The following is a 13535-nucleotide window of genomic DNA, read 5'->3' as shown; positions in this document are numbered from 1 at the left end:
TCTGTTGTTCTGGGAGGAGTCCTGAATGGTGATGTGACCATAGTATAATTATTATTATTGCTAAGCTTAATGATAGCAATTCATTAACTATAGCAGCTTGTAATAGGCAATGGAAGAACATATCAGATCTAGAATGGAGAACAGTTCAACTACTGTAGTTTCCAGCGGCCTCTTTCCCCTTCACCAACTGGCTCTGTTGCTGGCTCAAAAATGACAGAAGTGATAGCCTAACTAATACATCTAGGAGACATTGTTCAGAGAAGTCTGCTCAAGGTCTTTAGGTTTGACAAAATAAATTTTATACAGATACAAACCTGGTGGTCTGCATTTTTGGATGTTTGGGAATTAACCTCTATTCTGCACACCTTCCAACTAAGACATGGCCAACATGAAGGGGAGGTGGTAGGGTTGGTAAATTTCATAACTTTTGGATAAAGAGAAGAGTTTTCTCCTGACACAACTAGCCACAGCTCACACTGCATTAGAAGGATTGCAGCTACCTGAATCCCCTATCATCAGAGCCTGGAAAGATGACTTTTTTTACTATGACTCCCCAAATCCCCCAACCAGAAGACAATAATCTCCAGCGATTGGCAATTTGATTACTTGGGCTCCACTCCTGGTAGCTGGGAAATTGTGAAAACCGTATTCTTTATATCAGGTCTTTCTTAGGGTGTATGGGATACTATCCTTTCTTTGGAGGTATAGGATAATGTGCTGCTTTCGTAATAATGAGGGTCCTTTCACACAACATAATTACAGCACTATGATTCCACTTTAACAACAAAATAGCTGCATTTCCAGGATTGTGGTTTGGCAAGACAACCGAGTTCTTTGCCTGAAAATCACAGAATCTGATTGAGGGGATCACAAGGGCCATCACAATATGCCATGCTGGGATATAAATTAAGCATTCCTGAAAGATTTCCATCCAATGTGTTTACAGACCCTGAAAAATATGGGATCCACCATGATCTGAGAAGTGGCAGTAAAAGTGAAACGGTTACGCTATAACTAAACAATGTAATGTGAAAGGGCCTTGAGAAGCATTTGGAAAGCAACCTGTAAAGGTGCTACAACAGAACTATAATGACTGTGAGGGAGGCAAACACAAAAAAGAATACAGAGACCAAGAGGCACACGGGGAAGATGGGAAGAACAGAGTGAACAGTGGCATACAAGTGTGGGGGAGTGACTAGTATGGGCAAAAAGGTAATTGGATACGGGGGAAGTATGCTGGCACTCCTTCCTACTTAGATGCCACCCACCAGAAATGTGGCATCCAAATTCCAAAGAAGCACAGACTGGGTGTGGAAAGCGACTGAGGAAGGAAAAGCACTCTGCAAGTGCTTAAGCAGCACTTCCCTTTATCGCTACTTCAACACATTCCAAAGCTGAGCATTTGCATTTAGGACACCTTCCAGGTAAACCCTGACTCAAAACTGAACCGTGGATGTTGGGAAGCTGCTGTGCTCCAATGGGATCTCACTTCATTGGCATGATGTGGATGAGAGAGAGGGAGGGGGAGAGCTCCTATTCAGAAATATGAAAACATAGGATTGGAGACTGGCTGGTCCATTTGAAATTAAAAATTATGTGCTTTCAAGACTTCTGTTCTGCTCATGTGAGTAGGCATTGTAGTGGGAGAGATTACTTTCATGATGACAACTCCCATAACACTCCCAGACAGCATGAGTGATGGCTGGGAGATTATGGGAGTTTTAAATTAACTTTACCAACTTCTTGAAAGATTTGATGAGTCACTCACCGGTATGTTGTGGTCTTTGCGGGCTTTATGTGACGAAGCCACATGCGCCAAATACTGGATTACTTTCTTAGTGTTCTCAGTCTTGCCGGCACCTGATTCACCCCTGTGAAGATACCCAAACATTGGGAGTGAGGAAAAAGGGGGGAACTAGATCCTGAATGGTTCATACTTGTCTCCTTTTGATAAAAAAGGCTTAGCTGTGTGGTCTCCTTAAAGAAAGAACGAATACAACAACTCTGTTTTTCTCCTTTTTGGGCCTATATATCACAATTAAACCTATGCAGTTTAATAGCAGAGTGTGAGAGAAGAGTCAAAGCCTGGGATTCTGATCTCAACACACTCATGAATGAACTGGACATTATAATAATATTCTGGCAATAACAATAATACTATAGTTATAGATTGGTGTACAATGAAGAGACCTGAGTGAAACTATTACTGAGTTGCTGTGAGTTTTGTGGGCTGTACAGCCATGTTCCAGAACATTCTCTTCTGACATTTCACCCACATCCTTGGCAGGCACCCTCAGAGGTTGTGAGGTCTGCTGGAAACTAGGCAAGTGGGGTCTATATATCTGTGGAAGGTCCAGGATGGGAGAAATAACTCTTGTCTGCTTGAGGCAAGTGTGAATGTTGCAATTTGCCACTTTGATTAGCACTGAATGGCCTTGCAGCTTCAAAGCTTGGCTGCTTCCTGCCTGGGGTGATCCTTTGTAGGCAGGTGGACAAGCATGTGGACCATTTCAATGGAAAGGAGGAAACCATGAAAATGAACAAAATCTGGCTCCCAGTATTAAAAAAAACTCTAAACATTTTAAATAAATAAAGACTGTAAATAAAGAACAACACTCAGAAAACAGAGGAATTTCAGATATGAATCAATCAGGGCCAGCTAACACTTCCCAACAAAGGATCTGCCCAGGCAGGAACCAGCCAGGCTTTGAAACTGCAAGGCCATTCAATGCTAATCAAGGTGGTCAATTGCAACATTCACATTTGCCTCCAGCTGACAAGAGTTCTTTCTCCCACCCTGGACCTTCCACAGATATATAAACCTTCCTTGCTTAGTTTTTTCCAATATACCTCACAACCTCTGAGGATGCCTGCCATAGATGGGGGCAAAACATCAGGAGAGAATGTTTCTGGAACATGGCCATACAGCCTGGAAAACGCACAACAATTCAATATAAACCCCACTTTCCTAGTTTCCAACAGACCTCACAACCTCTGAGGGTGCCTGCCATAGATGTAGGCTAAAAGTCAGGAGAAAATGCTTCTGGAACATGGCCACACAGCACAGAAAACTCATAGCAACCCAGTGATTCCAGCCATGAAAGCCTTCAACAACACATTGGAACTAGCCCCATTTGGCTACAACAGAAGTAAACAAGATGAGAGCCAAGGCCATATCTCTAATCCTGTTGAAAGGCAACTTGGGAATTTCCCTGCTTTTTTCTCCCCATCTTTCCCCCCCTTTTTGCATGGTGTCATTTTACCATGTGGGCAAGAACTGGCTTTTTCACTGGTTACATGTTAGCTGCTCCAAGAGCCTTTTGAGCTGAAGAACAGGATAAAACATGTCTTACGTAAATAGGTAAACAAACTCTACTCAACAAAGCTTACTGGGAGAAGCCTTGAGCTCTTTGCTATGAATTTAGCTCAACCTGCATTAGAAAATGATTGTGAGGATAATCTGGCTGTTTGATGAGAGATCGTGTACAGCTTCTTTTTAAGATAAAACTGTTAATGATTAACAATAATCTTCCACCTTGCAAACCAGGCCACTGGGCTCACTGGGATAGCATGGACAATGCTTTCAGGGCCCTGAAATATCCTCCCCAATGACTCCCAGATGTGTTAGACTACAATGCCCATCATCCCCAACCCTCAAGGTGGTGGGGCCACAGTTCAATACAACTGGACATCACTAGGATGTGTCATACTCGTGATAGAAAAATACTAAATGTTATGTATCAGCATTGTACTATTAACTTTATTTATATCCCACCTTTCCTCCAAGACTGGGCCTCAAAGTGCTTACTAATGATATCATTGAAAACATACAAAAAAGTCGTATTTACTTCCCTCTTACTTGACATATAAAGCTGCATCATTTCAGCCCCAGATTAGCCAGAATTATCACAGTGGGGGAGATGACTTCACTCTCTGATCTGGCTGGCATCTGAACATACAACTATACTGTAGAATTAATGCAATTTGACACCACTTTAACTGACATGGTTCAGTGCTATAGAATCCTAAGATATATAGTTTGATAGAGAAGGGCTGAGAAGTTTTCTTTGGCAGAGAAGTGCTGGTGCCTTGGGTAAAGACCTTGCAAAACTACCACTGCCATGATTCCATAGCGTTGCAGTTTGAGATCGCTTTAATTGAGCCATGGCAATTAAAGCAATCTCAAACTGCATTAATTCTACAGTGTGGATGCAATATGAATGAAACAAGGCAAAAAGGTGAATGAAGCAAATGTTCAAGATAGGTGTTTGTAAGGCTGGCTCTCAGCATGATTAATAGCAGGAGCAGGTTTCAGAAAAGCAGACTTTCTCACTTGATGCCATTTTCTACCACATTTAATGCTACCAGTTCTAATCCTGAACTTGGCATTCTTTGAGCTGTCAAAGCCGCTAGAGCCTCCAGCAATACTACAGCATTGGGCCTACTGATGTACCTGCTAGTGATAGCCCTGCCCCAGTAAGCAAACCATCCCAGTTCTGTCAGAAATATTGAACATTAAATAGGTTTTTTTAATTAAAAATATGAATCAAGCACTGAAAGGGCTAAATAAACTAGTGTCACCCTGAGGAGAGTGAGTAGGCTGAAGCCTGTTAGAGTTAGTGGGCCAAAGCTAGTGTCATCCTGAGGAGTGTTAGAACGCCTCAGTGTTAGCCAGCCTCTGTGAGAGAAGGCCATTATGTCAGAAGGCCTCAGTATGAAGTAGGCCTCACTGTGAGAGAAAGCCTGGTGTGAGAAGCTTCGGTGAGAGAAGCTCCAGCGTGAAGGCTGCTGTGTGCAAAGCTAATGTGTGAAGCTCCTGTGTAAGTTCGGTGTGAGAGGAGGCTCTGTGAGAGCAAAACTGATTATCTGCATGAGAAAGAAGCCCAGCGTGGAAGCAAAGAAGGAAGTATAAAGAACTTTATATGTGTTGTGGAAACCTTGTTCATGTAAATAGTGCAACGATATTATTCTGCTATAAAGAAAAGTAGGAGTTGAAGGGCTATGGAAGATATAACATTGATATGTGTATTTTTTTTAAAGGAGCCCCTGGTGGCGCAGTGTGTTAAAGCACTGAGCTGCTGAATTTGCAGACCGAAAGGTCACAGGTTCGAATCCGGGAAGCGGAGTGAGCGCAAGCTGTTAGCTCCAGCTTCTGCAAACCTAGCAGTTTGAAAACATGCAAATGTGAGTAGATCAATAGGTACCGCGCCGGTGGGAAGGTAATGGAGCTCCATGCAGTCATGCCAGCCACATGACTTTGGAGGTGTCTACGGACAATGCCGGCTCTCTGGCTTAGAAATGGAGATGAGCACCAACACCCAGAGTCGGACACAACTGGACTTAACGTCAGGGTAAACCTTTACCTTTACATGTGTATTTTGTCCTTTTTTTCACTTTTGGCTACTGGTGGTGGGTCATGCTGCTGCTAATAAGTTACTCTGTTATCCGTTTATGGAGAGGGTCTTTTGTTAATAAGCCCACTCGCCCAACAAGTTCCAGCATCACTTACGTGCACAAGATAGACTGGTCCTCTCGATCTGCAGAAAGAAAGAAAAAGAAACGCTTTCAGACCCAAGTTACTTCGACATACAGAACCAGGGACATTGGCTTCCACCAGAGGGCAATGGGGAGACACATTCAGTTGCTCAACCCCCCCCTCCCCTCCCCGAAACTTCACTGACCACAACATTTTAGGACTTCAATGACACATCCACACGTTGGGCACACACCCCAAAACTCTGCATTCTCTTCCTCCTCTGATGCAGTTTGGAATGGAGAATTCATTGAACTATCTCACCCTGCCCCACTGTTAAAGTGGTTCCCTCTAGAGCAGGCACGGGCAAAGTTTGGTCCTGCAGGTGTTTTGGACTCCAACTCCCACACTTCCTAACAGCCTCAGGCCCTTTCCTTTTCCCCCTCAGCCGCTTAAGCGGCTGAGGGGGAAAAGGAAAGGGCCTGAGGCTGTTAGGAAGTGTGGGAGTTGGAGTCCAAAACATCTGCAAGACCAAACTTTGCCCATGCCCGTTCTAAATGCATCAGACTAAAACACCCCTCATCCCCAGGTACCTGGTGCTGAGGGCAAATTAGCCTACAGGATCTAATCCTCCAAGGTCTCACAATGCCCTGGATCCTTCCCATTCCCAGCACTCCCAATTCCTACCCTGGAGCATGCTGCGATAGGCCGCCTCAGAGATGGCATAGATGTGAGGGGGCATCTCGTGACGTTTCTTGCCCCGGTACATTTCCACAATCTGCTCTGTGTAGATGGGCAGGTTCTTGTAAGGGTTGATGACCACGCAGAAAAGCCCTGAATATGTCTGTGGTTTCAAAAGAAAGGAGAGAAAAGGGCACGTTACAAGAGTTCCCTGCCCCATGTCAGAAAACTCACACACCAACCACAAAGTTAATTATGCTTGTGGACAAACAGTTCTCAATTCGTTGTCAAAGGCTTTCATGGCCAGAAAGATTGAGTTGCGGTGAGTTTTCCGGGCTGTCTGGCCATGTTCCAGAAGCATTCTCTCCTGATGGTTCACCCACATCTATGGCAGAAACCCTCAGAGGTTGTGGGGTCTGTTGGAAAGGAGGCAAGTGGCGTTTATAAATCTGTGGAATGTCTAGGGTGGGAGAAAGAACTCTTGTCTGTCTGAGGCAAGCGTGAATATTGCAATTGGATAGCTTGATTAGCATTGAAGAGCTTGGCAGCTTCAAAATCTGGCTGCTTCCTGCCTGGCGAAATCCTCTGTCAATAAAGAAATCATTTGTAAACAAAGAAATCCTTTGTAAATAAAGAAATAAAGAACAACACTCAGAAGACAGGGGAATTTCAGACAAGACACGATCAGGGCTAGTTAACACATCCTAACAAAGAATTCCCCCGGGAAGGAAGCAGCCAGGCTTTGAAGCTGCAAGACTATTCAATGCTAATCAAGCTGGCCAAATGCAACATTCACACTTGCCTCTGGCAGACAAGAGTTCTTTCTTCCATCCTGGATATTCCACAGATATATAAACCCCACTTGCCTAGTTTCCAACAGATCTCACAACTTCTGAGGATGCCTGTCATAGATGTGGGTGAAACGCCAGGAGAGAATGCTTCTGGAATGTGGCCATACAGCCCAGAAAACTCACAGAAACCCAGTTTTCAATTTGCATGCCTTAATCTAATGAGCACAACTTCTGGCTTAAGGCAAAGTGAAGTAGAAAGAAAGGAGAGGGAGATCTGTGTCCACTGAACTCAAAACTATTGGTCTCATGCAACAGAAGAGAGGCGCAACGTGGGTTTTGGAACTGCTGGACTTCCCATCAGCTTAAAGCCAGAAGAACTGCTGCTGAAGGATGATGGGATTTGCAGTTGAACATCACCTGGAGGGCCACACATTCTCCATCCCAGGCTTTGTGTGAAGATCTGAGAGGCATGTTGTACATCCATGCTTCTCAAACTGTGGGTCTCCAGATGTTTTGGCCTTCAAGTCCCAGAAATCCTAACAGCTGGTAAACTGGCTGAGATTTCTGGGAGTTGTAGGCCAAAACACCTGGGGACCCACAGGTTGGGAACCACTGGTGTACACAATGCCTAATTCCTGATCCATCTGAGCAGCAATAGAAAGAAAGTATCTCTGGGGGTCGGAAAAGCAGCTATTCCAGACTGTAAGGTTTCTATCATGGTTAGAAGTCAAAGGGATACTTTCTAATTTTGGACAAGAGCCACTTTCATTATTTTAATGGCATGGAAAGAGGGAGACAAAGAAATGGCATCTGCCTCTCATATCTACTACCTGAAACATCTGCCTTGTTTGGCTTGTAAGGCCACCCAAAAACTTGGGAAAGTTACTCTTTTGAACTACAGCTCTTAAAATTTACATATTAGTATATAGCTGGAACCGTTGTCACCAAAAGGAACTACTCCAAGCTCTGGCACTGTCAATTAAAAAAATCAAGGTATCATTAGGTAAACTGAATTTTGAAAGATGATTCAAGAAGGGCTGATTTCAGCAAGCATCTTATGTCTTGGCCGCTGTGCTTTCCAGTCAGCTGTATCAGAAAACTGGTTGCCTAAGCGAGTCTTAAAATCTGGCACCAGCGGTCAATTTTCAAGCTGTTTTTCGGCAGCATGTGTGTCTCAAATTCTTCCACTGGCATTTCAGTCACGGGTCCTGTTCCCGATAGGGCAACAAGACTGGAAGATCCAACATCCAAACTGAAAATCTGAGCTCATAAGGATTTGAAAGGTTTAGCAGAATCAGCAGAGCATGAAGCCACAGGTTGGAATTCCTGCAAGGCAGGTGCAGGCTGAACCAGAGGGAAAAGCCAGTACTTGGAAGTGTTCCTTTTTTTGGACTTAAAACTCCCAAAACCCCTCATCTAGAAGGGCAGGTTGCGATATCCTCTTCAATGTAACATTTTATTTTGTGCTAAAAGATGTTTCCTGCTGGAGAGCTTTACCGTTTGACTCAAAAGAGGACATATAAGTTGATTCATGGCTGAGCCTTTCATTGCTAAGGTTTAAACAGTGTGCCTACGAATGTGCCCCGAGGAGAACGGGTTTCACACCCTCGCCGTCTCCATGCTCCTGTTCTAGCTAAACAGGTCTAGGCCGTTCCCCGCCTCGATACCCAGCCACATGGGTGGAGATTGGGGGAGGAAGGGCGCTGGGCTGTCCGCAAGTCAGCAATGACGTGCGGCTGAGAGAATGCCTTGGCCCCGCGCCTCTTCGGGCAGCCTTTTGTGCCCACTCGGGTGCCACAGAAACCAAAGCTCCACGGTGCCAGCAGGACAGAAGGAGAAAAAGATGCCTTTCCTCCGATGCCTTCCCTTTGTTGCTGGCTGTGCATCACCAGAGTGGAGAAGACACCGCTCCCCGTTCCTGGCGTCATTGCATGCACACTCCATAAGCTCAGAACAAAAGCCCCTCCTGCCCCTCTCCACCCCCAAAACCAGCTCTTCAGTCTCGCTGGCATCACTGCCCCGCTAAGGCTGAACAGCTCAGCATCTAAACAACACCTCGCCCTGCTCAAAAATGGGAAACGAGCCCCACAGGACCGGCTCAGTGACTCCAGGAGACGTTTCCCGGTAGGGGGCACAATGGATTCAGTTTTGCTTGCGTCAGCAAATGAGGGAGCCTCCCCCGCCCCCAAAAGAACCTCAGAAGCCCTCCAAGGCACCTCCCTCCATGCTCCTGCCAGCACTCTCAATTTTAGACAATTTTAGATTTTAATCTGGACTTTACCCCTTTTCCACTCGGACTTCCACAAATAGCAGGTCCTAAAAGTGGCACTTTTTTGCACTTCTAGGGAAGGGTAGTGAGTAGCGATTTCCAGAGGAAGTTCGAGATGTGAACTTGCTAGCTCTGTGGTGAATATAAGGATATGAGGTGGAACATTAAGACTACACAGCAAGGAAGTATTTTTTTTGATGGATGAGAGAAAGTACCACATATATTCATGTATAAGTCAACTTCATGTATAAATTAAGGGCAGGTTTTGAAGCCAAAATTATCTGACTTGCGGATAAGTCGATGGTCATTCTACACAGAGAGGAATGCTGCCCTGGGGGATCAGCATTCCTTGCCATCACCATTTGCCCAACCAGGTGTTTGAAAAGGGCAGAAGTGGTGCCATGGCAAGGAAAGTAGAGGGGTTCAGTGCTTTTTTAAGGTTCTCCCAGGATAGAGTATGCTTTTGCTTTTTGCCACTCTACTCAGAAAAGGTTCCTTTTTATGTGTGCGTGTATACACACATGAACGTATATGAGCTAAGGTACAGTACTCACACTGACCTGTGGATAAGCTGATCCCAAGGTTTTTTGGGTTGAGTTCTTGACTAAAATTTCTAGCCTTATACAGGAAGTCTCCGAGTTACAAACATCCAACTTACAAACAGCTCATAGTTAATCATAGAATCATAGAGTTAGAAGAGACCTCGTGGGCCATCCAGTCCATCCCACTGCCAAGAAGCAGGAAAATCTCATTCAAAGCACCTCCAACAGATGGCCACCCATCCACTGCTTAAAAGCCTCCAAAGAAGGAGCCTCCACCACACTCCGGGACAGAGAGTTCCACTGCTGAACAACTCTCACAGTTAGGAAGTTCAAGTGGAATTTCCTTTCATGTAGTTTGAAGCCGTTGTTCTGCATCCTATTTTCCAAGACAGCAGAAAACAAGCTTGCTCCCTCCTCCCTATGAACCCCCCTCACATATTTAAGAACAGGGAGACAACAGGAAGTGAGTGAAATCTACCCCTAGGAAGGGAAATTCACTCTTGGAAGAGTTAGTATAATGGGGAAAAGGTGTCTCCAATGAAGCTTTCTCACCAATCTTTGTTTCCATATCAAGCCAATTTTTTCAAAATCCAATTATCACAGAGACAGAAAGTGAGGTAAAATCGTCTAAACAGTGGCACAGACAGCAAAACAAACACCATAGGGTGTTAACCTTTCCCTATGCTATCCAAAACTAAAACAACACATAATTTTGGCTGGAATTACACTTTAAAAAGTACCTGTTTTAACTTATATACAAATTAAGCTTAAGAATAAACTTATATAACCTATCTTATTCATAACTTGGCGACTGCCTGTACAGGGTAGATAGTGGGAGATAGAAACTCCTGGCTCCTCTTAGAAAGATGAGGCTAATCTCCGACCCTCCAGGTATTTGGGCCTAACTTGGGTCCAAACTATCTACATGAGCCTGCCTGGATTTTAAGATTTTCAGACGAAGGTTTTATTTTGGTCACGCTTCCATATCTACAGAGACTGTTGGTGACCTCACAGTAATGGCTCCCAAGCTATGTAACTGCCATCCACGGGATGCCAAGTTTATGCTCTCTCTCTGGTCATCTTCCACCAACCTTTTCATTTAGACAGACTTTTGGCTGATAACTGGTGGAAAAGTCTCTTAATTGTTGGGTTGTTGAAACTTTCCCCATATTTCACGTGATGTTTGTAAACTGTTTTGATTCTAAGCTTGGTTTTAGTACAACTGCTCATTTAAGGTTTTGCGTTGTTGTTTTGTGCTACAACAGGGTGGTTTTTAATCTGTATTTCTTACGAATTCATATGTAAAACACCTTAGATCAGGTATGGGCAAACTTGGGCTCTCCAGGTGTTTTGGACTTCAACTCCCACCATTCCTAACAGACTCAGGCCCCTATCTTTTCCCCCTCAGCCGCTTAAGCGGCTGAGGGGGGAAAGGAAGGGGCCTGAGGCTGTTAGGAATGGTGGGAGTTGAAGTCCAAAACACCCGGAGAACCCAAATTTGCCCATGCCTGACTTAGATCCGGCATTGGGAGAAATTCAGTGCTGCTGCCAACTCACGTAGATGAGGCCCGAGTAGTAGCGATCCTTGAGGTTGTGCAGCACCGAGGCTTCGTTGAGGCAGGTCAGCTCCGCCATGTCCTCCACCTTGGTGAACTTGGGGGGATTCATTTTCTGGATGTCGTCCTTGGCGACCAGCACCTGACGCCCGTTTTCGGCCAGTTCCACCATCACCTCGTCGCCCCGCTCTTCGCGCAGCCCGGCCGCCTCGAAGCCGTGACGCTCCGAAGGGACCCATACGAGCCGCTTGGCCGTCCAGTCGGCTTGCGAAGCTGGGTTGCCCACCTGGTTCCGGTCCACAAACAGGTATCTCTCGGCGCTGGCATCGCCTCGCTGTGTAGGGGCCCGGACGGCCATGGCTGGGAAAGAAACGGAAAGGAAAAGTTTAGACAGGTTATCATTCTTGGGACTGAGTTCTACAACGGTCCTACACCTACACTCTGCCATAGGGTTAAACCGCTAGCTGCAGGAAATCTGCTGGTTGGCAGTTTGAAGCCGCAAGTCGGGGTGAGCTCCTGACTGTAAGCCCTAGCTTCTGCCAACCTAGCAGTTCGAAGACATGCAATGCAAGTAGATCAATATTGCTGTGTTTTGATATTTGATTGTTTTATCGGGCAAGGCCCCATGTAAGCCGCCCCGAGTCCCTTCGGGGAGATGGGGCGGGGTATAAAAATAAAGTTATTATTATTATTATTATTATCAATAGGGATCGCCTCGGCGGAAGGTAAAAGGGCAGACATGCCGGCAAAACACAATTGGAGATGTCTACGGACAACAGGCTCCTCAGCATGGAAAATGGAACAAGAGCACCTCTCCATGGTTGGAGTTGAGCATCACCTCCAGACACAGGAGATGAAAGGCAAAGGTCTTTACCTTTGTTTGTGTACATGTATTGCATGTCATTGTTGTGTAAAAGGTACTGAATGTTTGCCTTTTATGTGTACTGTAATTCGCTCTGAGTCCCTTCGGGAAAATAAAGCGGAATATAAATAAATATTATTATTATTATCAACACAACGACGTTGTATGGCACAGCAAACAAGATAGATATGCTGGATTTCGTTTCGCAAAACCACAAGTCGAACACTTCCCAAGTGTCTAGGACTGTGTGATGTATTTTCTGATGATGTGTGCAGATCCCAGTAGGGTGGCCTTTTGCAGTTGGCAGATGGTGATTTTGTCAATGTCTATTGTTTCCAAATGCCGGCTGAGATCTTTTGGCACAGCACCCAGTGTGCCCATCACCACCGGGACCACCTGTACTGGTTTCTGCCAGAGTCTTTGAAGTTCAATCTTGAGGTCCTGATAGCGGCTGAGTTTTTCCTGTTGTTTTTCATCTATGCGACTGTCACCTGGGATGGCAACATCAATGATCCAAGCCTTGTTCTTTTCCACAACTGTGATGTCTGGTGTGTTGTGTTCCAGAACTTTGTCAGTCTGGATTCGGAAGTATTATATTATTATTATTATTATTATTATTATTATTATTATTATTATTATTATTACTACTACTATTATTCCACACAATCACACCCCCCAAAATCCAATATCCCACTCCTGTGGCTGCCATTCCCAGCAACAACCTGTTCCTAGGCAATACCTCTTTGGGGTAATTTTTTTTATGGCACATGAACTTGGCCATTTCTTGAAGTCTTCGGGAGATGTTTTTTTCTCTGTTCCACTGATAGATACATCTGGTGGAAACACAGGAGGGGACCTTTTTGGAAGCAGCTCCGAGGCTCTGGAACTCCCTTTACTAGAAAGGTTAGACTGTCAACCCTTTGCTATCCTTTCATACGTAGGTGATAATTTGTTTTGTTTAAGCAGGGCTTTGATGGCTGACTTCTCTGAGGGAAAGGACGTTTCAGAATCTGCTATACAGTAGGCTTTCTGTATCCATGGATTCAACTATCCATGGCTTGTAAATACTCCAAAAAACAAATCTTGAATACTGGTTATACATAATGGATACAATTTTTTGACTATATAAGATAGGACTTGAGCATCAATGGATTTTGGATTCTACTGTCAGTTTAATTATATATTTTTTAATCTTTGTATGATAAGGAGGGGTTTTTTTAGCTGTATCTGGTTTAACCTTTGTTAGCTACTTTGAGTCCCAGACTGGGAAAAGGGCAGGATATTGATATTAGCAACAAGAACACATAACCAGAGTTTGAGAATGTTTTTCTGGACAAAGATTCTGCCAAAAGCATCCAAAA

The 13535-nt window shown here is 44.6% G+C and overlaps 1 protein-coding gene across 13 annotated transcripts in view; it reads right to left on the bottom strand.

Annotated features, from left to right (window-relative positions):
- The window catches only part of LOC100553074 (myosin-10), a 79287-nt gene that overhangs the window by 46369 nt on the left and 19383 nt on the right, over positions 1-13535 (bottom strand). For all 13 annotated transcript variants that reach the window (XM_008117179.3, XM_016996062.2, XM_016996063.2 and 10 more), the window contains exons 2-5: positions 11314-11672; positions 6161-6317; positions 5510-5537; positions 1769-1871 (exon numbers count right to left, since the gene is read on the bottom strand). In XM_008117179.3, coding sequence (XP_008115386.2) covers positions 1769-1871; positions 5510-5537; positions 6161-6317; positions 11314-11670 — 645 coding nt within the window. In that variant the 5' untranslated portion in view covers positions 11671-11672. The remainder of the gene's footprint in view (positions 1-1768; positions 1872-5509; positions 5538-6160; positions 6318-11313; positions 11673-13535) is intronic.

Source organism: Anolis carolinensis, chromosome 6 (assembly GCF_035594765.1).
Source record: "Anolis carolinensis isolate JA03-04 chromosome 6, rAnoCar3.1.pri, whole genome shotgun sequence".
In the NCBI taxonomy this organism is placed as follows: Eukaryota; Metazoa; Chordata; class Lepidosauria; order Squamata; family Dactyloidae; genus Anolis; species Anolis carolinensis.
This window is presented reverse-complemented; position numbering and strand designations above follow the sequence as displayed.